The sequence below is a fragment of the Motacilla alba genome, chromosome 11 (assembly GCF_015832195.1).
Source record: "Motacilla alba alba isolate MOTALB_02 chromosome 11, Motacilla_alba_V1.0_pri, whole genome shotgun sequence".
NCBI lineage: Eukaryota > Metazoa > Chordata > Aves > Passeriformes > Motacillidae > Motacilla > Motacilla alba.
The window spans coordinates 6843939-6868687 of NC_052026.1; the positions used below are offsets into that span (position 1 = coordinate 6843939).

Sequence of the window (24749 nt, forward strand, 5' to 3'; positions counted from 1 at the left end):
ATAGTCAGGCATTGGAAATTTCAAGGCAGTTCACTAAATTCAGCTAAGGAAGGTCACATTTCCTTACCAAGTCATCTTACTGGCTGACTTGAAAAACAAGCACTTTGCAACAGAAAAATAACTACTCTACTTACTGTAAAAAAAGCTTATTTAGAGGAAGCTCACCTGGGTAAGAAAATTATGTGTTTTAAAAAATCTGGATATATTTTAAACAAATCTTGGAAGTAGGTTACACAACATTCCAGGATGATTTATTTTGATTTTCCACTGCTTGATTCCCCTTTTTTTTCAGAGAGGCCTGGGGCAAACCAAAGCCATTTACATGGAATGCCACACACTGCCCCACTGTCCATCTACCAGATCTTGCCCTGGCTGCCCAGAGATAACTGGTGGCACCAAGGGAAAGGCAGCTGCAGCCCGGGACTGGCTGCCTGCACGTTCTGCTGTGGGCTTTGGCTCCAGGTGAGGGTGCCAAAATAAAATAACTGATTTCAACTTTATTTTGTTTGTACTGCATCTTTCCTCAAGTCTCTCTGTGGTAGGGAAGGCATGCAGCCATCAAGCCTTCTCAGGGACATTCAGGACACAGGGAAAGGCACACACATCTGTAAAAACTTTATTTCAAAATCTTTTTATTCAACTGTTATTCAGCAATATACAATACAGTTTATAAACAAATGTCTTACCTTGTTTCCAATCTTCATTTAAAAATAAATATTATTGACAGTGAATATTAATTATGGTAAGATGTACCTTTTTAATGTCTCCAAAAGAAATAATTTAATTAAAAAAGAAAAAGGAAATCCAAAAAAACCTAAACACAATAATCTACTAAAAATATTTCCTTTCTTAGGAAGGGTTTGACCCAACATCTTTACATATTGTCATAAAGATAACTGCTCAACAGTTCGTGCAAAATGAAGAGTCAGAGGAAAGGTTTAGAAAAGAAAAAATATTACATTAAAATAGAGAAATCATAAGTGCCATGCACAGAGCAGGGCTTTACACCATAGAGTCTGGAAACTAGATGCATTATTCTATGTGGTTTACTTTCTTGTGGCATCCCCAAAAATATGTTTTTCCCCCCATGTAGAATTTATCATGCTTCTTTCAGTCTCTTTCTGTCCATCTTTAAAACGGTAGGGATTTCTTTGTCAGGGATTGTTTGTTATTAAATAGGTTCCTTTCTGTTTGGCTGAGGAGGAGTGGAGGGAGCAGTCCGTCAGTGGTTTACTAATAAATGTACAAGCTTATGCAGTATTAACAGGGACATGTATAGGAGTGGGTCTGTAGCATAAATAGGTCCTGTACCTAGAAGAGAAAGAGACAAGGGAGAGAAGGAGATTTGATTTTTTATCTTTTCCAATATAGAAGATTAAATGCAAAAGAGAAATATAGGAAGATTCATTTTTATCACTTCAGTGCCAGGGGTCAGAAGCTTAATTTTAATAGTAAAACAGCATCCTCAAGCTATTCAACTCAAATAGCTTTTTCCTCCTCCTCCCAAATCTGACTCCACTTAGGTCATTTCATTATGTGTTACTAATGGTATGCCTAAAGTTGGCTTCAGCCAAGTTACCAGCAATTGAGATTTCTATAAATACACCATAATCTGGTATATAGTTTCTTGAGAAATGACAGGTATCAACCACCCATTACTTTAAAGGGAAATGACAAATGCTGCGTCTGTACTTCTTGATTAACAGGACATGAACCCATTCCATTTGGAATGGGAACAGCCAGACCTTGACATCTTCTTTACCTTTTATAGGAAAGAGCAGAATTTTAAATTAAAAATGTGCTCAGGAGCTATAGAAAAACAGAGGTCAGGTGTGGAACACATCTGTTCCCGTCAGCCTGGCCCAAGGAGAGCGATGAGCTAACTCATGGGGCAGGACACATGAGGCAATTGCTCCCAGAAACCAGTGGCAGCCACTCCATGCTGCAGCTACCAAGGCTGTCCCTGCCTCACACCCATGCACACCAAGACACTCACTCCGTCCTTCTGTTTTCTAGCAACGTGTGCTGAAAAGATACAAAAAGGTATTTGCTGTGTGCACTGTGGTGTGGCCCCTCTCTCTGGCATGGGAGGGCTGAGCTGTGGGGCCGAGGTCTCTTGGCCAGGCTCAGCCAAGAGAGGAGGACAGCCAGGCATGAGGCTCTGCTGTGCACCTCTGAAACGGCCATTGCTGTGCTGCTGGCTAGGCAGAGGCAGAGGCAGAGGCAGAGCAGCCCCTTTCCCTGGAGCAGCCCATTCCCTGGAGCAGCCCCATTCCCTGGAGCAGCCCCTCTCCCTGGAGCAGCCCCATTCCCTGGAGCAGCCCCATTCCCTGGAGCAGCCCCTCTCCCTGGAGCAGCCCCATTCCCTGGAGCAGCCCATTCCCTGGAGCAGCCCCTCTCCCTGGAGCAGCCCCAGCCGCTGCTGCAGGGCAGGACATGGGTGCCTGGCACTCCCTGAGCCTGGCTCAGTCCACGCAGACAAGGCCAGGCTGGGCCACAGCAGCCACCTGGCCCAAATGCCCCCGGGAACACCTTGCTGAGCCACGAGAGGACCAGCGTGTGCAGCTCCACCAGCACGGAATGGATGTGATGGATGTGGGACAAAAGCAGGAGCCCAGTGGGAATTTGCCCTGCAGCTGAAGTGCAGAGGGGCACTTGGGGAGAGGCCTCCTCTCTGCTGAACACCCAACCTACAGGAGTGACCAATGCCCAAAACACTGAGTGCCACCCAGACTGTGAGAGAGACACTTTGCAAAGCATGAAAACTTTAAAAATAAGTTTTCTGTATCTCTGGAAAAGTAATCAGGGCACTTCTGTTGACGAAACTCACTTCAGGCACCGTAATGTGAACACTTTAGTCTTGGTCTCCAGGACATGTGAGTGTCTCCCAGCTGTGGCATGATCAAAGGAAATGCCTCAAACGGTGCCTGAGCAAAGCACTGCTCTTGGGCTCGCTGCTCCAGCTGCCTCGTAATCTATACACACCTCAGCAGCAACGCTGGAGCACGATTACCCAGCATCAAAAACAGAACACAGCAATGTGCTGTGCGATTGAGGAACTCAAGAAATGTCCCCACGGTGCTATCTCACAGACACCCAGACTGTGTGGTGATTATTTAGTTATTAAGGTTTTAATTAAATCCCTGCATGCACAAACACGTGCTCGGACTGCCTGCACAGCAGCAGCAAGGTATTAAGAAGAATACAGGATTTTTGTTTTGAAAGCTGAAAAAATCATTAACAAACACAATTAACTCCAAAAGGAGTTAAAGGAGTTAGTTGCAACTCATTGCAAAAAGACACTAGAAGTGTGTGCAGGGATGTCCTCTCTTCTGGGACAAGGCACAGCTGCAAGAAGGCCAGTCCAGGACAGTCCCCATGTGCTGCCAGCGTCCCCTGAGCCTGGGGATGGCAGGGGCAGCCCAGCAGCAGCCAACACTCCTGGCAGCTGCACACAGCTCAGTGGTGCCAAATTTGTGCCAATTCCACACCTGCCCAGCACTGCTGCAGGGAAGAGCTGGCCTTGGATATTTATTATGATCAAACCTGAGAATGCTGAGAAGCCATTCTTTCCCTGCTAGGGCTGAACTTGTTCTTTCAATGAACAGCGCTTGAGTCTGAGATGCTGCCAGTTGCTCAGACAGCAAGATGTGCTTTTGTGAGGGGGAATTCCCCTGGAAACACTGAGAAACTCAACCTGGAGAAATGGGCTCTTGAAGCTCAAGTGTCCTTACCACTATGGTGCTGAAGGGCTGCCAGGAACACCAGCTTAGGATCGTTTGTGCTTTGAAGGAAAAGCAGTATTAGTCGCAGCTCCTTGCAGCACCTGTGTGCCTGCTTACCAAAATCATTCCTATGTTGGTTTCACCTTTATGTACTAGTTTTAGTTTAAATTTAATGCAGAACTGTGAATTCAACAGTCCAAGTTTTGTCTTTTCCTTCTGTAGAAACTACTGTGGTTTTTAACCTATATTCTCCATTTTCTCTGATGGCAGAATGTGAGTTCAGACTGTTAACAGAATCTCAGCAGTTAAATGAAACATATTTAAAAAAAAACTATTTGAAAGTGATTATTCTTACTGAACACCACATACAAGCTTCTTTTTTCATACTGATTCAGTGCTGTTTTGCTCTAAGACTTCAGGCACTACTGGACACACAGAACTTCAGAATTCTCCTCCCTCTAAATATAAGCAGACCAGAAAAATAATTTCAACAACAAACTGAACTTAGTGTCCTCAATTCTGCTGCTACTGCAGTAGTGGAAGTCTTGACTTTTAGTGAATAAATTGCTACTTCTGTAGATGTAAACAAACAAAATGTGGGCTTTAGCATGAGGTTCTGGACACATGATTGCCCCACGTGTGAGAACGGAGGGTTCTTATCTAGACACCCTAAATCAGGAGTACAAAGTTACTTGCAAACTACAGACACTTGCAAGAAAACATTTCACTGGTATTTTGAATATTCATTTGATGTTCTGTTATTGCAAGCTTATTTATCGCTATACAGACTTACAATTTTGCTTTTAAAATATTTATATGCTCATGGCCAAAAGGGAAAAACTACCACCATGAAGAACAAGAACAAATTGTTCTCTTTGTGTATGGTGAATTGCTCACTCATCCTTCTTTGCAATTTATGACATAAGTGTTTTACTGCAATTTTCTATTTAATATTTTTTTATGCCAGAATTAATCACAGTTTGACTTAAAACAGTTCAATTGAAAACAAACATTAATTAACCAAGTGACTTGTGACACCCAGAAAAAATGGGAAGATTCTTTTACAAGCTATATTTAACGAATGGTCAAAACCCACAGTTTCCTGCAGTCACCTATTTTCCTTACTAGAAAGAATCTGAAAAGCCCTTTGATGTCTCTTTCTGAGATGGTGGTAAAATGCAGTGGCCCATATAATAAAAAGCTGAAAGACATCAGTAGCCTATTTTCCTTGAAAGATGAGATAACACCTAAAATCTGACTGCCTATTGATGATGGAGCTGGGGCCCTGGTTGGCAGTGTCACGAGACATTTCTCTGTTCTGCCTTTTATGCAATGACCTGTTAGCCTTGGCCTATTTCCTTACAGAACAATGCCCAATTAAAGCCCTCAAACCTGGCATTTCATTAAGAGGTGGCCATTCAGATTGATCTGTTCTATCAGTCCAGAAAATTTAGACTGCGCTTGATACATGTTCTTGTTCTGGTATCTATGGAAAAGATGGAGTTTTACATGAGTTGCTAGTCAAGGATCATTACAAACAATAACCTCCTAGATAAAACAGATTCTCACTCACTGACATACATTTGGAGCACTTGCATTGAATTGAATTTCCCCAACTTCACACCTAAGATCTTCTTAGAAGTTTTTAATTGAAATTACTAAAGTCACTATACACTTACTGAACCAAAGAGATAATAAGCTACACCCCATTAGAACTATTCCACAGTTTGAGACAAGATCTTATAAACTGTCTACACCCTTCCACTCTTAAATACCTCCAGCACAATCCCCACACTGCATTTTTGCTTTTTTTAATCTTTTGTTTTGTACCTAATGCCTTAACATTCCCACTCCTCCCCAGGAGCTAATTCTCCAGGATGCTGTGCAGAAGTGCATGCAGAGCCTGTGCTGACTTTGGCAGACCCTCCCAGCTCAGCCCTAGAGCACTGCACGGAACAGGAGGTGGTGTTGTTGAAAGAAGTATTGGTTCAACAGCAAAAACCACTGAACTGTGGTGCCCCCGTGGCTCCTGGCTTTTGGCTGGCTGTGGATCATCCTGCCCAGGCACAAGCAGAGACAGCTTCTCAGCTGCCTTTGGTGGAGCTAATTTCAGCAGTGGTGACTTCCCACATATTTATGAGCAACAGCATGGGCTCTGCTGGCCACTGAACCTGCCTAGAAGGCATGATGACAAAATTAGTTTTCTATCCACTACAGTTTTTATTTATGATTCGCCGAGTTTTGGAACAGCTTCCCATAACTCAACTCAAGAAAATGCCTCACAGAAGTCAGCATATGTTTTTATTTCTACACAACCATGCAGGTAGAAGCTTGTGATTCTGCTTTGTTCCTTCATCCATGACATCAAAGTTTTTAAGGTCAGGAGTAAATCTTCTCACACAGCCAGGTGAAACTACCAGCATTGCCCTCCACACCCTTCATGACAATGCCCACATTTCACTTCCTTATCCACACCAGAGCCTCAAACTCTCCAGGAAGCTGAAAGCAATTTTACTGGCCAGAAGACACTGACCAGAGTTTTGTAAAACTCTATCATCATTTTAGGTCTTCTCAAATACACCTGAGTTTCACTGTCTCTCCACTTCTCTCTCGAAATATCCATTGCAATATTGAGGCCTGTATTCAATTGAGGTGAATTGCCAAAACCCCACATTGCAAGAGTTACTGAAAGCCTCCTGTCCTGGTTTTAGAAACTCAACAGGTTTTAATATTTCAAATAAGATTCCATTTGTATTTGGAGTATTTAGCAGTCCTGAAAAGAGGACACTAAATTACACTAATTTACTTGCCCACACCTGTGTCTGTTTGTGCGCTGGGCTAAACTCACCTGAAAACAATGAGGTGAGGCAGAATTTAAGGCTGGATAACTTGACAGAAGCTGCATAGAGGGCAGCAGAGTGCAAACTTCCTGAATAGGTAGAAAAATATGTGTGTTTGAGGAAAAAGCCAATTCCTTGTAGCAGTCTGGTCCTTAATTTTGACTGTTCTTGATGTGACAACTCAAAAAGTTCACTTAGGACAGCAGACTGGTGTTTTAGTGGTTTGGTGTTTTAGGCTTCAGTGTTTTAGCACGGTAGCAGTAAGGCCACAGATTAGAAAACAAATAAATTGGTTGGAAATGAGAGAGAGGTGTAGTCATGCAAGGAAATGATGCAGGAATAAAAGTTCGGTTCAGATAAGAAGCTAAGAGAAGAAAAATATTCCTTCTGCAGTATTGATTTTCTGAAGCACTGCAGTGCTCTGCTGGAAGTCAATGTGGGAGTGCCTGTGGGACAGGACAGACACAGGCATTGGTAGAGGAGCTGGGGATGTCTTTCTTAAGGCACCTGCAACTACTGAGGTGGATTTTGATCTCAACAGAGCTCATTTTAACTGAGTCTCATTAAGACCAAATTTTCCTTAAAATGTTAGTGCTGACAATCCCTGCCAAACGTGCTCATGGTACACAGACCAGCCAAGTGCTCTGTGATCCTCTACAGAGGCTCTTCCCTCTCCTGGATCATAAGGACATCATTAGACATAAGGCACAGGATTCAATGGACAATGGGTCGGACCCATTCCACAGCTGCTGCAGGTCTGCAAGGCACAACACCTTTGTATTAACAGCTATCACAAACAGACGAGTTGTTGAACTAGTGGATTTGCTGAATGCAGGGAAATGCATATCTGCTATGGAATACTCCTATATTTATATACAAATACTTCTGGTGTTAGGTTCCCAGAGAAATATGCAGTTTTCATTGCCAACAGACTGCCATAAAACTATCTCCCACTAAAGTTACAAGAAATAGGGGAAACACAATATGGGAAATATTCTCCCTCAATATCCCCATTTCCCTTCTGTGGTAGCCAAAAGTGAACAGAACAATCAGCTCCCTTACCAAAGCCTCCCTCTGCTTCTTCAAACACTACATGTGCCTGTGAACATCTCTGTGCTGAGGGCAGGCAGTGCCCACAGAGAGCCAGCAGAGCAGCAGCTGAGCTGAGGGAGCCAGGCCCTTGGGGGGCTGCTCTTGGGATCTCTCCTACACTGGAGAGAGCCAAACAAACCCCCCAACCACACTGAATCTCCACTTGGGAGAAATTAAAGAGGGACTTCAAGACAACAGCAGGAGTAATTTATAACAAGATCCAAAAGGAAACACTGCTGTAGACAGTGTCACTGGAGAACAGAAATGCACCCTGAATGCTTAAAATGAGGAATTCATTCTATATAGATTATACAGTTCAAATACTTTCTATTGGTTTGCATTTAAATAAGCCAGTAACTTTCCTCTTTGAAGACCTGCAGCTGGTCTCTACTTTGTATTACCCTCACATAAACAGATTTCTGCTTTGGTATCGGTGGGATGATCTTGCCAAACATCTTATTAAGACACTTAAACCATGCAACTATGAATTTGTTTTAACTTTCAGAATTTTCTGCAGTTCCATGATCTAAAATTAACTTAACAAAACCCAGAACATCAATTCATTCCTTGAAAGTTAAGTAACAAGACATACAAAATTCTTTGCAATGAAATTTGGTGGAAAATTAATTTTAAACTAAAATAAAGAAAAACAAGTAACTGCATGAGTCGTAGTTCAGGTGGTAAATAAGCAGCCAGAACTACATTTTCTTCTTCTGTACTATTATGTGAGCAATTCCAGAGCACATAAGTAGCAAAAGCACAACTCAAACTGCTCAGATCACAAGGCAATGAAAAATACTGGGAGCTGGTTTCAGCTACTGAGTTTTGAAGCATGTTTGGGGCATATTCTCAGGTTTTTCATTATAAATAGGAGGAATAAAAAGTCATATTGCAGAAAAGCAGGCAAGCTAGATATGGTCACACAATTCCACAGGAACTTTATGAAAAGACTGACAATGAGTCCCACTGGACCAAACCACAGATTTCACATTTTGTAATTGATACAAGTTGTAAATATTTGCAACCCAGAAATAAAGATGATGACACTGTGGTTCTCACTCCACTGTTTCCAGAGTATTTTCTACTTGATCAGGATTAGGAACAAGCTGCCAATGTAGTTGTAATTATCACTCCAATCAGAACTACTAAACTTGAGCAGATGCAAGTGCAGATTAGGGATTTTTTTTTTTTTTGAAAAATAACCCTATCCTGTCCATAATTAAAAAAACCAGAACTAAGTGCATTAGCAGAATGCATGTTGACACAAGAAAAATGGCTGTACTGAGAGCATGTGCCTGGAAAAAAAGCAGAGCCTGTGATTTCCATAAAGAAGGGATCACATTTTTGCTGTAAACAAACAGCAGCATTTTGAGACTGACTCACAAATACAGAGACCCTCCAAATATTTCCAATGACTGATATTTGCTAGATGTTAGTTAACTAAAGACTCTGCTGTGCCCTAGATGTACGGGAGGCCAAACTTTGCAGAATAAGGCAGCAAGGGGTTATTTGACAAAACTGTGGACATGGGATATTCTTCAATACCCTCTGTACATGTGAAATCTCCAGCTCCTCGGTGTGAGAGGGATTCAGATTAGCAGGCCATTTTAAAAATGATAAAGCAGTAAACTGTTTCTAATTATATCAGTTTCATGAATTTTACCCATAGAATCACCAAATTGGTGAGGTTGGAAAAGAGCTCTAAGGTCACCAAGCCCAGCCATGAGCTCAGCACCCCCATGCTGTGTACCACTAACCCATCCTCAGGTGCTACAGTGCCACGTCTCCTGAACACCTCCCTGCTCTGTCTGCTTTGGAAGTCAGAGCCTCTCCCTGCTCACATAGGGATGCCCTGCTCCTGATGCCTCAGGTCTTAACTTTTGTATTTTTACGATTCTGTGCTGCTTTAGTGTGTGGTCTGGGCTTCATATTAGGGGATGGTGAGCTCTCTGCACAGAGTAGGGAGACAAAACAATCCCTCCTCTAGCCGGGGACCAAGGACAGCCAATCCAGATCTCAAGCCCAGGAGCATAAACGATGGTAGACCAAAGAGAGAAAACAAGAAAGCTAAAACAAAAGCTAAAGCTGTCACTGGACAATTAGCTCCAATATGCTAATAGGCCAAAACTTATAAAAGTGAGAGACCCTGTGACCAGTCGTCCATTTTTGTGCCCATTTTGGGCTGTGCGGCACAAGTAGATCTATTGAGACCTCTTAATAAATACCTGCTTTATTCTTTAGCTCTGTCCAGTCTCTGTTCTAGGTCAGCCTTCACAAGGCATCACTTCCAGCCACGGGCAGGGTGAGAGCAGCTGTTGTGGGGAGTGCTTGGGGTCCTTTGCTCTGCAAGCACAGCTCCCTCCTCCAGCCTGGCACAAGCTCGTGCTGGCTCACACAGACCCCTCTGCTGAGCACGGCTGCTGCTCTGCCACACTGCTCTTCTTTCCAGCTAATAAAATTGCCTCCCAGCTGATAACAGCCTAGAAATATAAAGTGCTTGGTTGTTAGCCGCTGTTGTGACAAATAATACCATTCTGCTGACAACCCCATTTTTTCCAATACAAACCTACTTGAACCGTTTATTATTGACATATGGGACTGCTCTACCATTATCTAATTTTAAAAAACACATAGTAAACAGCAATAGTGAGCCTGACAGCATTCTTACTGCTTTAGCAAAGCTAAATCAAAATCCAAAGCAACTTCCTTTTATTGCCAGCACAGTCCTGTCAGGCTCTCTTAAGTAAAAAAGAAACACCTACACAGGACTACTGTAAGATTCATTTCCTGGCAGAGGCTACTCTCTGTTTGCTTCCCGACTACAGCCCGCACATCTAAAAGCCTTCTCAAAACCAGTAAGGCTGTCTGGGCATTTCTTTGTGCCACCACTGCTAAGCTTTAAACTGTTAGGGACCTATATAAATCGACAGCACAGTTCAAGCATTAGTTTATACATCAGTAAAGCTGCACCAGCATTGCAGAGGTGGGGAGTGAGTAACAATCACTGCCTCTCATAAAAGATACAAAGTTAGCAGTGCTGCAAACTAAGACTCTGTTTTGTAAAGTATCTATTGAAAAAAATGTATAAATAACTAGCACACATATGTATTCCTGCCCCAAATGCTGTTTGCTCATGCAAAAACACATGTGGGTGCACTGAGCCTTTCTTCATATAAATTTCTAACTCTCACTCACGAATGAATCAATCTTATATAGAAATGTAGACCAGTGTTAGATACAGCTTCAATATTTACTAAAAAGACCCGTAATACCCCCTTCATTGTGCTTAGTAATATTTTTAGAAGATTTTTTCATCTGTAACTTAAAGATTTCAAAGAAATTCAAATAATATTCAAATTTCTTCAAGGGCACTGAACAGGCTGGAGTAGAATAGGTTAGTACAGTTTTGTCTGTCCTCTGGGGAACAAGCAAGAACTGCTGAAAGGAGGTTACTCAAATAAATTGCATTTCCACAGTACAAAAACACCCAGGCACAGCTTGTTTCTGCCCTAGATAATGAGGTGACACAGTACAGCAGTTAGTGCTTTTGTCCAGTTCGAGAATTAATCCACATTACACAGACACAAAAGAAGATATTTGACCTCACTTGTCCCCAAAGCAGTCTAATTTGCCTAGATATTAAAGTGCTAGTGATGTGTATTTAATGAGAATTCTTTTTGCATGTTTATTATCCACTGACATTTAGGAGGTCAGCCTGATAATTCAGTTATGGCCTCTGTCTTGCTACTTTATTTAATGTAAAGGAAAATATGACGTGACCCAGGTTGCATTTAACTACAAGTAACATCAGAATTGAGCTCATACGTGGTCTCATAAAAAGCACAGGGAAAGTGGAGTAGACCCTGACATTACTGAGTGGGAAAGGCAGGGAGCCTGAGCTGAGCAGCCTCACAGACTTTCCTTTCTTGCTATTTCATGTAATGTTCATCTATCAAACATGACCAAACTCCACAGGCTGTGTCTCAAACTAGCAGAGAGTCATTAAAGCTCTGACAAAGCCAGGAGAGCCCTGAACTCAAACCCTTATCCCAGTTAGTCCAAACCCAAGCACAGCCCCTCCAAGCAGAGTGCCCCTTACCAGCCACAGCTCTGCACACAATAAAACCCTGTGCTCTTTCCTCCGCTGCCTCTGAGCTGCAAAGACAGGCCTGTTGCTTGCTAGGGCACAACAGAGATGTGAGAGTGTCCCCGTGGCCTCCTGCCTCAAGGTGGGCTGGCTGTGCGTGCCCTGCCCTGCTGAGCACCACGGGCACAGAGGCTGCAGGGCAGCACCTGCTGCTTCATCTCGGCCAAGCAGCCCAGGAGCAGAGCTCCCTCTGCCTCACACATAAAAGGCTTTGAGGAGGGGAGGGACAGGCATGGAGTGAAGATTTATGTTCTTCCTTGCCATGACCACTTCATCTGTGCATAACACATGAGCCTGTGTTCCTCCTAGAGCTTCTTGTTTCACACTCCCATCTTTGTTTATTTTATTTAAAGCTTTCACTTCAGAGCTTTGAGGCTGGAGATCAAACAAATAAAAGGGAATTCGGAAGCTGCAATGTCTGATCTACATTCTGCTCAGAAGTTAAACTAAAAATTGCCCCCAAGCCAATAGACAGGCACTCATTTTGGAGACCATTTGGTAGGATATAATACAGTCAATTTCCCTCCCAGGAGGTCAGGATGAAGATCCTTGTTTATTACTGCACCATCAGATGACAAAGTCAGTCTCACAACTAAGGCACTGGACTTTAATTGAGAGGATCTGAAATTAAGTTTTCATATTTAATTTCACAGCAGCCACACGATTCAACAGTTATTGTTCTTGGGTCATTTATCTGTCTCAAACTTCCTGAGATGGATACACTGTGTGTTTCACTCAGTGATGCTCCTGCATCCCCCCTACTCTACCCAGTAAAAACCAGGAGCACTTCCAAACAATAACAACTTGCACACTTTCACTTGCTCACCCCCCCATTTTTCTCCTACACTGTAAGATTCTATTTGTGTACAAGCATTTAAACTAAAAGCTCAATATTATTTCATTTAGAACCACAGGGATGACTGCTTCTCTGATAGTGTTAAAAATGTTCTTGCCAGCAGATCTTTGCCTCCTCACAGCCCAAATCCCATTTTCTAGGCTTCCATGAAACCACAGCACCAAGTTTTTATATGGTTGTTTAAACACCACAGATAAAACTCTGTTTAAGTAGCTAATATGTGTGGCATATTGGTCACATTTTCAGCTATACTGGATCTATTGCCTTATGTACCATAATGCTGACACAGACTTCAGGCAAATACCATTTCTGATGATGTTCAAAACAATGGATTTTCTATTTATACCCAGTTTCTCAGATGAGACTCTCTGCTCTTTAAATAATCTCAGTAACAGACACATTTATCCTAATAAATTCATGTTTCAGAATAGTCCATGTCCACTTCTTTATCATGGAAGATGTAAAGAATCACACTTTTCCATAGTGCATGGCTGTGGCAGCAGCTGAAGTCAACAAGAGCCCTTCAGGCACATCTCAATGTAGCATTTGATCTATAATCATGTTTATTGGAATCCAAGTACATAGAGGCCCTCTCTTACTACACTGAAAGTACTGGGAAGATTTCTATTGCAAGGAAAATAGGATTAGAGGCCAATTCATGCAGGACACTGTAGCTAGTGCCATGCCATCAGCTCTTAGGCAGAGCTCTCCAGTGTCTTAAATGAGGATGTTCCTTAATTGCTGATAGCAAATCCATTGTTCAACCACATTTCTTCTTTCATACAGAGGAAATATCCCTGTGTACAATGAAAAGACTTAGAAATGCTAAATACTGTAAATGTATCAGACTATTCCATTATTACACACAGATTTGGTGCAAGTACTTATCTGTATGTGTTATGGAGCTCAAAATAGGATAATGAGGCATGTGTATTACACTGCTAGGCAGATATAACCCATACAGCAACACAAGGTTAGGTCCTGCAGTCTAAACACCACACGAACAAAGATTTAGTTGGATTTGTTGGCCCTACTGTGTGGAAAACCAGTTACAACACTGCCTTGGGGGGTGGACTCAAAACAGGGCGTCTAGTTCCCAGAAGTAAATAAAAGGGAAAAACCCAATTTCCTACAAAGCAACATTCTTTATGGAGAACAGTAATTACTGTGCCTACCTGTAGCTCTAAAGAACACCACTTTAACATACAAATGGGAAACTCAGAAGGTCTAAGATGTCATTTTCTTTTAGGACATTGTGAAGAAAGTTTAGTGCTTATCCAACCCAAGTGGCAGCACTGGAGACCCCAGTCTTCCCTTTCCTCCTGCAAGCCCTCATCACACTGACTGCCACGTTAATATTTTATCCAGGTCTCTATGCAACATTCCTGTCTAGGGAACACTTCTTGCCTCTACACCAAGCTGTGTGTCTGCTTCAGACCAAATCCCTGGCCCAGACAGTCTTTCTAAAGTGCTCAGGAGATGGGGACCGCGACAGCAGCAATCTGCTTCACAGAAGCAACCAAAGAGACATCCTGTGGTAACAAGACTCAGGCAGTTCTGGTCCAGAAAGCACCTGAATCAGGAATTTTTGAGGGTCAAATCCCTCAGCTGCAAATCTCCTAAGCCATGCTGTGACTGATGTTCTATTGAGTCGTAATTACAGGCAGCTCCAAACTAGCACAGGTACAGAAATGACAACAAAGCAGAGAGAAGCCTGTTATTCAGGGAGATCTTGATTCAAGCAGAGTGAAGAGGCATTATTCCTACATACTAAAATACAGGATTAATTGCCTCCCTCTTATGGGGACAAAAGCAGGTGCTGGTTTACACCTTGTTAAGTCAGTACAGGAACAGGAACAGTCTGACTTGGCTTTCTCCAGCACTGGAGCTGCCACGGAGTGGCACTGTTCACAGAGATCAGTATGCCCAGCAGGGAGCTCACAGCACCAGATTTTTGTTCAGCCAGTTTTGTAGCCCTCAGCATCAGTCTCCACCTGGAAACCCCCACTAGATGTTCTTCTGTACTCTGCTACCTTCTTCACTGATTTAAATCATTCCATTACCTCCACTGCTGGCCACAGCACTACCAGTTTCTTTTCAGATTTTAATGCAGCCTAGAAACGATACACAAGTGCCATATCCCAAACCACAGACATGTAAAAAATCAGGACAGACAGCAGTTTAGCTGATCTGGGCAGGAGGTCTTGCCCTCACAGGCATATGTGACATGCTGTCTTGGCAGCAGACGCTCGCATCCATCTGTTGACGTGGAACTGAGCCCGCTGCACTTCCAGAGTCCTGGTTTCAGTTCATATGCACCACATAAGCTCTGGGTTCAGCAGGCAGGGTGCACAGTGCTGCAAGTCCTAAAGCCAACCTCTACTGTCAGCATGGAGAACACTGCAAGAATTCTCACAGTCACAGAGAGGAGAGAAAACAGAACAAGCCCCAGCCCTGGGGTCCCAGGAGAAAAGCAGATTATTTCCAAACAAAAAAAGGACAGATCATGAGCATTACAGTGTCTGGTTTCATTTCTTGGGGTCAGTGGATTCAGCAAAGGCATAATGAACTTCTTTAAATGCCCACAAGCACCTGTAGCTAGATCTCAGGAACTGTCACCTTATCTACCACTAGACAGCAATGAACAACCAGGTCAGTCTTGAGAATGATAAGGAGTAAAATCTAACTTTCACGTGTATTTCTACAGAAGAAAGAAACAAAATTTTTCAGAAAACAGGAAAAGGTAGTAGCCAGATAAAACACAGCATCTGTAAAGCACCACCAGGTCACAGTGACCCATATAGAAATGATTTCCATTACTGTGAGCCAAAACCTGCAACTGCTTGCCCAGAAAGTGTGAAGAGGTATCAGGAAGAAGTGTGAACTTCCCTGCGTGAAGATTATGAATCTGCGTCAGAAGAGACTCGGCAGAGAGGGGAGCTCAGGGCCTTCCCTGCACAGTTAGTGGCATAAAATTGTTTCCCTTTTCCACAGAAAACTTGGCAGGGACATTTGTTCAACATTAGCTAAGTGACAGTGGCTGAGAGGAGAGCTGAAGCCCAGCCAGAGCAGCACCACACCTCTGAAGCTTGAAACACTTTTGCAATGCAGATTTAAGACTATGTTCTTCGTCCCCGACATGCCTGTCATTGGATAAATAAAGGTTTATAACTGCCTTCTCAGGCAAACCGCAATATGATAATGTGGCATTAATAACTTAATACAGTATTAACTGATAGACAATCAGTATTAGCATGATGTTTACATTTGGAAAACGTTATAGAGCACTGTATCTCCAATTCTTATCCTGCCATTAATTCAGATGTGGAGCTCATTACACAGCAATTGACATTTCCCTTCTGAATCTGCATCCTGCTCTGCACAGGCCTCGCAGCTGCTTGGGACCACCAGCCCTGTAAGCCACTCACTGATCTAAATTCCTGCAAATCTAAATTCTCCGCAGAACATCCATGGTGTTTCGCTCACTTGAGGCTGCAGCTACCGTTTCAAACACTGCACCCGAAAAGCTGCCAGGGGGTTCTGAATGTGGGGCCCCCCGTTGCACCTACCAAAGGGATGCAGGTCCCAGCCTTGTACTCTCCAATCTCCCCGTGCCCGTGTTCACTCCTGTCCAGGCTGGGGCAAGGCACAGTCCCGGCCTTTGGGACACCCCAAGTGCACTTTGCCAGCAGCCTCGGACGCGATTACTCAGTTTCAGCATCGCAGCGAGAGTCCCCCACGGCAGCGGGGTCACAGTGCCCGCCCCCCAGCGAGCGGCAGCGCGGGGCTCCGCGCCGTGCGGGAACGGGGTCCCTCCCGCCCCCGCCCTACCTGACCCGTGCTGCTGGCGGAGGATGGCGGCCTGCCCGGGCGGTGGCGAGGCCGAGGAGGCCGCGGCGGCGGCCGTCGAGGCGGTGGCGGTGGCAGTGGCGGTGGCGCTGGCGGCGGTGCCGCCCGGGGCGGGGGCCGGCGGCGGCGGCGGGCGCTTGGCGGGGCCGGGCGGCGGCGTGGGGCGGGCGGCGGGGCCGTGGCGGCGCGGGGCCGCCCCGCTCTGGATGTGCGACACCGCCTCGGCCGCCTGCACGTCGGGAGGGGCGAAGCGGGACAGGACGCGCAGCAGCGCCTGAGCCTTGTGCTCCTGCGTCTCGTCGTCGCTGTAGTCCGACACGCGGCACTGGTAGACGCCCTCGTCCTGCCGCCGCACGCCCGACAGGCGCAGCCGGTGCGAGATGTCGTTGCCCTGGACGCGGACCGTCTGCAAGAGAGCGCACGGCCGGCACGGCCTCAGCGGCGGGCAGCGGCCTGCCCCCGCCCCGCGGGCCCTCTGCTGCCAGAGCCCGGGCCCGGGGCCGGCTCCCCCAGAGCCGCGGACGGAGCCCAGCGCGTCGCTGCTGGAGCCCCACCTCGTGGGGCTATCCACAACCTGCCCCTGTCCCCATCGTTCCCGCGCCACCTCCCAGCTGCCACCGCCGGCGCTCTGCCACCAGCCCCCGCGGGGCTTCTCTCGCCCCCAGCCCTCACGACCCGCCCCGAACCCCGCCGGGGAAAGCGCAGCCCCCGGGGGTCGCCCCCCACCCGCTGCAGCGAGCCAAGCCCGGCCGGTTGCGGGGTCCCCCGTCCGGGCCCGAGGAGCTGCCCCGGTCCCTCAGCACCGCGGAGAGGGGCAGCGGCGCCCGGGCCGCACCGCAGGAAAAGGGGCGCGTTTCCTGCGGGACAGCCAGAGAAGGGGGCTTCAGGCCACTGGGGGTTGCAGAAGGCTGGGGAAAAAACCAAGATTCTCTTCAGATTTGGCCCACAGTCCTTTTCCAGCGTGGCTAAGGAAGGGCTGTAAGGCAAGCGTCACCTCCTCTGGATTTGCAAGGAACGAGACGTGACTGCAAAACCAGCAACAGATGGTAACAACGTCTTGAGCCGCGGCACACTGAGGAGGGGAAACGTGCCACACTCCTGCCGTGCTGCAGGAGCGCGGCTGCCAGTGAGACCAGCTGCATTCGTGTGTCAGGAAATGAGGGGGGCATGCAGTAAATCCCACACGCGTGGGAGGAGGGGTGCGCACCCAGCTCGAGCTGCACTTACACTGATTTTGGTTGCATCCTTATTTGCTACCTAAAAGAACAGAAAAAAAAGGGCAATTAGACTCAGCACTGCCAGCACATCAACAGGATGCTCATATTCCCACCCCGGTGGAAGGACAGGACATGGATAGATGCAAGTTTCTCAGCTTGCCATTCACACAGCCTGCGTGGCTCAGGGCAGTTCCCCAGGGGACGGGGAAGGCAGCAAACCAGTGCTCAGCCAGGGGGACTGTTTGGGTAAACTTCCCATGCTGCCCCACAGAAGCGCTGCCTTCCCCAAGGGTGTGAACAGCAGCCAAAGAAATGCTTGTTGCATGCTCTGCTGCTCACAGTCACTGACAAACACTGGGGAAGACGCTTCACCAGCAGCACAGCAGGGAAGGGCTTTTGGGCAAGCTGGATCCCGCATGGCTCAGGGCAGAGCTTCAGTCCTGAAACACCCTGGGAGCAGGTATCACGCAGCAGGTTTCATATTTGGTTATGTTTTTGTCTCCAGCCAACCACTGTAAACCTAAGTGATGCCTCAGACCTCACTGATATGCCTCTCAGGGAGACGGTCATCATTCTCCAGGCTTGCTCTGTCATCATTTATTGTAAAAGCAGCTCGCAGTTTTTATATAAGGTTAAAGAAGACATTTAAATCCAAGCAATTTATTTCCCAGTCTGACAACTGACTTACACTTTCCCCAGCTAGGCGGCATCGCATTAGCTCAGTGTCTATATGCTTTGCATCTCTATTTGAGCTCTGCAGGAAAACAAGCGTGCCACAGAGAGGGGAGCTGGCACACGCACAGAGGCTGCCACAGGCCACCCTGCTGGCACAGAGGACAGGGGCTGGAGAGGATGACATGTCCTGCACAGTAGGGCAACACAGCCTCAAGGTCCTGCTTTACCCCACTCCTCGTACAGCCCCGTTTGGCACCTGCAAGGTGTCTTTGCTCTGGTGGGGAGGGGTGCAGAATGAACTGGCTTATACTGGGGAAATGCAGCTGAAAAATTGAGACTAAAGCCTGCCCTCAGACCAAGTGGCTTCCTAGGGGGAGGGCAAAAGGCACGCAAGATTTAACTCTGCTTCCTGCATTTTAATTGCTACATCTGACTGAAAACATCTTGCTGAGCTTCAGATATGGACACAAGTGTGGACGTGGACAAGTAACTGTGCCTCTGTAGATGCAGACTGATATCACGTTAATGTACCAACAGAGAGGTGTATCCTTCGTGCCTTTCTCTGCACTATCAATGAGCAGAGGCTCTCCCACCTTTTAGAGTGATTCCTAGCTCAGTCCACAGAAGCACTGGTTTTTACTTGTCCATACTTCATACAACAGCTTTTCTTGGGACCTCATTGCTGATTTTGCAGTGGAACATTTATCATTTTCTGTTTACAGTCCTTACAGCACGGATGTTTTTTCCTTACATGAAGTCCCTCATGGTGCATGCCCTGTACTCCTGCATTCCTCAGAGGGCCTGGGCACCCTGATGCTTCCTACTGGTGGCTCGCACTGGGCAGAGGAAGCACTCTGGGAATGCTGAGTTTATTCTCATCACCACCTAAGCATGTTGCATTTGATGAAGAGATATATCTCCATAGCAATGTATTACCTTGCTCCTGCTGCCGGGGACACTGATGGCTAATTCGTGTGCAAGTTCTCTGGCTGGTTCTTTAAGGTACCACCACTGGATTTCCAAGGAGTAAGAGGTGGATCCGCTGGCTCGGAAAGCACAAGGCATCTCAATATCATCTCCCTCCCTAACAGTCACATCTTTGGGAACTTCAGTAAAGGTAGCTGGGAGGGGAAGATAGAGTTATAAGGGCTGGTTAATGAGAGAGATTAAAAGGCAAGATCAGTCCTTTTCAATCTAACGTGAGCTCAAGAGCTAGGCGCTGACCGCGGCACAGGTTCCCTGGAACCCAGGGACCCCGGGATAAGCAGAGCATCCAGGACTGCACACCCGGGGCAGGGCCGAGCCGGTCCCCGTCACCCTGCAGCCGCGGCTTCAGTACAAAGTTTGAAGAGCACTTAAAAAACCCCATGTCCTTCTAAGAAAGCCCTCGGCTCGATACAGGGCCACCGGCGTCCCACCGTCCCCTCCCGCCGGGGACTGTCCCGGGCTGCGCGCCCGCCGCGCCCCGCTCCGTTCCGCTGCGCGCTGCCGGCAGCTGCGGCCCAACAGTGCCACCTTGTTCTGCCAGAGCCCTCCCGGGCAGCTCCCTTCCCTGCCCCCAGCCCCGCGCTGGAACGCGCCGGGGAGGCCGGGCCTGGGAGCGGCGGGGCGGCTGCAGCTCGGCTGCGGACGGGCGGCCCCGCAGCCCCGACGGCCCCGCAGCCTCCCGCCAGCGAGTTGTGCCCGGAGCGGCGCATCGCCGCGGGAAGAGGCCGAAGTTCCCTACTCACCGGTGACAATGAACAGCAGAGGAGCGTTGAACATCAGGTAACAAAGGGTGCAGAACAGCCCCCGACTTTCCATCGCATCTATGTGGGCTGCGGGCGGGGACCTGGCTGGGGGCGCAGCCGGGCACGCCTCAATCCATCGCACACGGCGGGCCGGGGCAGGGCTCCTTCCCCAAAAGCCAAAGCCTCCCGGCTAGCCTCGGTTTGCGGAGAAGCAAATATAAAATCCACAGCCGGCTGCTCAAACTCGCTCGCAGGTGGAAGCGACGTTTCTGGGAATGCAGCAATAAAATCGCGTCCCGCTCCTTCTCTCCACCGCGGGCGGGATTCAACTGCCCTGCGCTGCGTGGGGGCTCCTGCAGCCCGAGAGCGACGAGGCGACGCCGGGCGCCTCTCCGAGCCCCATCCCAGGCAGCGCTCCGCGCCCGGAGCTCGCCGCGAGGTCCAGCGAGGCGGCGGCGGCGGCGGGGACGAGCCTCCCCTCCCCTGCTGCGCCCGGGCAGCGCCCGCCGTGCGCCCGTCGCGGGCTCTGCCCCTGCGCGGCGGAGGCGGCGGCAGCCCGAGCCCGCCTCGCCTCGCCCCGCCCGGCCGCTGGAGCCGCTGGAGCCGCTGGATGCGCGGCCCCGGCCGCAGCTGCCCCGCACCGCCCCCCGCGCCAGGCCCCGCCCGGCGCCGCCCCGGGGACCGGCGGAACCGCTGGGGCTCGCTCGCTGCCCGGCCCGCTCCGCTCCGGCCCCGGCCGCCGCTGCAAGTAGCTGAGAAGCACCTGAGCGCGCAGCAATAAAGCCGCTGCTGCTCGCGGCAGCCCCGTCCCCGCCCGGCGCTCCTCCTGGGCTGCGTGCCCGCGGCGGACTGCTCGGCTGCTGTCAGCCTTCCGAACGGGCTGCGTTTGTTACGTGTTAAAATACATTAAGGGGAAAAAAACCAACAAAACCCACTCCTATTGATTTAGATAACAGCATCATACCAAGAAAACGTTTCCATGGATCAGCTGATTCTCAGGCTAATGTCCCAACTAAAAGACGTGTAAATAGTCATCAGTAAAGTCATTACAGTGAGTATAAATCGTAAGCAGAATTTGATTTTTGCAGTAACTAATGTGAGGGAGCTGTATTTTAATAAATCTGAGGTGCGTTTCTAAAATATTTGCCCTTCCCCCCCCACCCCCCCCCCGGAAATTCCATTAAAAGTCACCATTTTGTTCAGCCACAACTTTATTTAATCACTGTGATGGCCTGGGACGTTTGTTTTAAGATCCGCAGAAAATTTCCTTTATTTTTTTAAGGGTTTCATTCTATACCATAAAAAGATGCACAATGTGTTATCTGGATACATGAAGATTTCTATGGAACAAAATATTTGGGAACATTCTCTTTTTGAATAACTGAATCAGACCAGCTTTGATCTAGTCTCTAGCTCCCCAGCTACCTCCCTGTCCCATCAGAAAAATCTCCGGTGGAGGCTGGACCCTGCCAGCTGCTGGCTCCCTGCTAGGAAAACCCACCTTTGCAAGGTTTCCATCAGGAAGTTCCATCAGTAAAATTCACGCAGTCCTGAAGAATACCCAAACTGCATCAAATCAATATTTCTTGCTGGAAAATTTTTTCTTCAGAGCATTTTCAGCCATTCCTACTGATCTTACCGTGACTTAAATCCTGTGACAGTCCTCTGGCAGGTCTCTGACAATTTGCCTGAAGAGCAACTTGCTTTTCTCCAGATTGGTTACTGGGAGCTTAAATCCTGCCCTAGGCAGGGCCCAGTTCCCCAGGCAGGTGGAGTTAGTCCCCAACAGTCATAGAAACTTACTGTAATAATTAGTAAACACCATTTAATTAAATAGTGTAATAATTGCTGACACTCTGCTTTTTCACCCAGAAGTTCACTGTGCTTCATCCAGCATTATTCCTTTCTTCACATGTGGCCTCGGGCCACCTGTCACTGCAGGGGGTTTCACTGTCACTGTGCCAGAGTCCCCACGAAGTGCTCCACCCACCAGGACATGAAGAAGGCAGGGAAAGGCCATCAGGACAGACACACCTGAGGAAGTAAATCCACTCTGCTCAGCAGCACAAGTCTTCCAGTCAAATCCCAGGAACGGGTTAAGTTGGTCTTCTGCTAGAGAGGCAATTCCACAACTTTGTGCCCGCCACACAAGGATTGATTAGAAAGCTCCTCTTGGATAAACAGGATCAAAACAAGTAATTTTTATATCAAATGGCTAGTGACAAATCATGTTTTAAACACTTTACTCAAGTTTTTATCAAAATTGATGTTTAAAAAGTTCTTCTGAGATTGCAACATTGTGAAAATTTACAACAGCTGGGAAAGTGAAAATACCCAGTTTATGTTAAGTGAGTTTTGGTTCTTAGAGATAAAAAATACGTAATAAAAATGAAAAGGAAAGGCAAATGCATTTAAACTTAGTTCTATTTTAATAAATTTAAGGTTGTTATTGTAGTAGTAGTGTTGGTTAGGACAATTCTATCTTGAATGGTTCTCTCAATATATAACACTAAACCTTCGGTTCTGCTGTATTTACTACCCTCCAAGTTTGATTTTATGTGTAGTAGCTGACACTGAAGTGCTGATATCTTGGTGTTCAATTAAAGTAAGGAATAATAAACACAACAGTGTGTTTTCCACAGTCTTAAGTTAGAGTAATCCAAGACTCTTTATGTTTTCCTGTTCTGCTAAAACTATAATGAGGCACTATGGTGCTCTACACTCACTAGCAAGTACTCTGTGCAAATCATCTTGCTCTTAGCATCATAACAACATTTGAAGTCATTTATTGATTCAATCCTGCTAGCAAAAGGGACTTCTACAGCAAAAGCTCTCACCTGCCTACAGCAAAAGCTCTCACCTGCCTGCACTCTTACCCCAAAGAGGTGATGAATGGCAGGAATGTCATAGAGAGAAGCTCACTTTGTAGTTGCTGATTCTGCAGCATCATGCAGCAATTCTCAGAAATCAGGGAAACTATTCAGGTGCTTAAAGTAAAGGCCATGTTTAGGTGATGACCTTATTTTTTTGTTGCAGCTGTCTGTATGGTGGATAGGTAACAATATTTTACACTTGGGCAAACTGAAGTTGGTTGTTTTTATGGAGAAATCCTATGGCATTTCCATAGTATTCCACTTCCAAATCAGATTTTACTAGAAAATCCCTCTAATGTCGGATAAACCCAAGCACAGGAGCATTTGTTCTGTAACAGGACTCTCCATCACTTTGTACAAGTGGCTTCCTTCCTAGGCCATCCTCGAGGAGATGGTGGCAGGGAAAGCTCTGAAGTGCCCTTCCTGACTCCTGAGCACCTTTCCAGGTGAGCCAGGAGGAGTCTGAAGGGACCATTGGATGGAACCAGCAGAGTTCCTCCTAAAGGGACAGCCATCTCTGTCATCTCTGAGTCCCATTGTCATAGTCCACTACTAACCCAAATCCCCCTGGTATGAAATGCAGCAGCAGCACTGACCCTGGGAGGGGATGGATGGTGAGCAGTGCATGAGTGCCTGGTCACTCGCAGGGCTGGTAGTGGCACACCTCTTTTGGAGCTGTTGGACTGTGTTTTACAGGAGCTCATGAAATCCCCTAAATGGTTGCAGCACTGTGTAGCTGATTACTTTGAAGAATGTCTGTAAATTCTCCCTGTAATACTTTTAAATGACTAGCAGCTCCTCTGTTTGAATGACCAAAATACTTTCTAATGGCTGCTTGAGGAGCCTTCTCTCCTGTTTGGAGTTAATCCACCCAGAAATTAGGGCAGTGCAGATTACCTTTGGAAAGGAGAAAGCTGCAAAAACATCCAAATTTACACACACAAAGCATGGGGGATGAGCTGGTGTAAAAGCACTGTAACATTCTTGATGTGACATGGTATTCCTACCATATTAAAGTAATATTCATCTCTCCCCTAAATCCTCTGGCAGAAATAAGTCCCGTTCCACACTCTATTCTTAGATTTTTTGTCAGGGCTTTTTTCCTTCTCATTTTTCTCATTAGACTGACATGTTTTTGTAGTCACAGGAGCCAATTTTGCTTCTAGTCACAGAAAGTAAATGCTTTTGCACGTGACCCCTGTGGACATGGACATGGAGCAGACAGTGCTGTCACTCACAGCTCCCACCAGGGGTTCCAGCACACTCTGGGGTTCAGGGTGCCCCCCTGGAACCTGAGTGTGCTGATGGCATGCTGAGAGGCTTCTGCAAACTGCATTTTCTGTAAAAAATAGGCGAGGGGTGGAAAAGAATATTGGATGTAAAGAGACCCAAAAAAGCAAAAGTAGAGAGATGCTAAAATGTTCACATCTCTGCTTCCAGCACAGTGACCTTCACTGTGGAGCTTCTATCTCAGAGCAGCTCATAAAAATGGGCTGGCAACTGCCACCCTGGTTGCCTTTAAAATGTCACTGGTTTAACATCAAATCAGGAGGTATAATTGCCTTGTTTCTGCCTTCTCCCCACCCCCCATAATTCCACTCCTGATCAGGCCCAAAACAAGCCCTGTTTTGCGCCTGATCAAATACGAACAACATATTTGTGTTCCTGGAAGGAGTTTGTAAAAGGTCATAAAAACTGCAAGTTCAAAGGGCTGGATTGTTTTCAATATACACTATGAATTTCCT

At 46.8% G+C, this 24749-nt stretch overlaps 1 protein-coding gene across 1 annotated transcript; it reads right to left on the bottom strand.

Annotated features, from left to right (window-relative positions):
* Nucleotides 1–604: 604 nt before the first annotated feature.
* On the bottom strand, nucleotides 605–20263 carry VSTM2B (V-set and transmembrane domain containing 2B). The gene is made up of 5 exons (XM_038148388.1): nucleotides 20132–20263; nucleotides 19338–19522; nucleotides 17737–17766; nucleotides 16492–16915; nucleotides 605–1311 (listed from the first exon to the last, which is right to left on the bottom strand). Exons 1-5 carry the CDS (start codon nucleotides 20202–20204, stop codon nucleotides 1223–1225), a joined length of 801 nt encoding a protein of 266 aa, XP_038004316.1. The 5' UTR covers nucleotides 20205–20263; the 3' UTR covers nucleotides 605–1222.
* Between the last annotated feature and the right edge of the window lie 4486 nt (nucleotides 20264–24749).

Excerpts from the sequence above, each read along its gene's own strand:
- VSTM2B (XM_038148388.1), bottom strand. The coding sequence starts at position 20,204 with ATGGAAAGTCGGGGGCTGTTCTGCACCCTTTGTTACCTGATGTTCAAC. Across the intron at positions 19,523-20,131 it reads TCTGCTGTTCATTGTCACCG|CTACCTTTACTGAAGTTCCC; the intron begins GTGAGTAGGGAA and ends TTCCCCTCCCAG. Across the intron at positions 16,916-17,736 it reads AGGATGCAACCAAAATCAGT|ACGGTCCGCGTCCAGGGCAA; the intron begins GTAAGTGCAGCT and ends GCTCTCTTGCAG.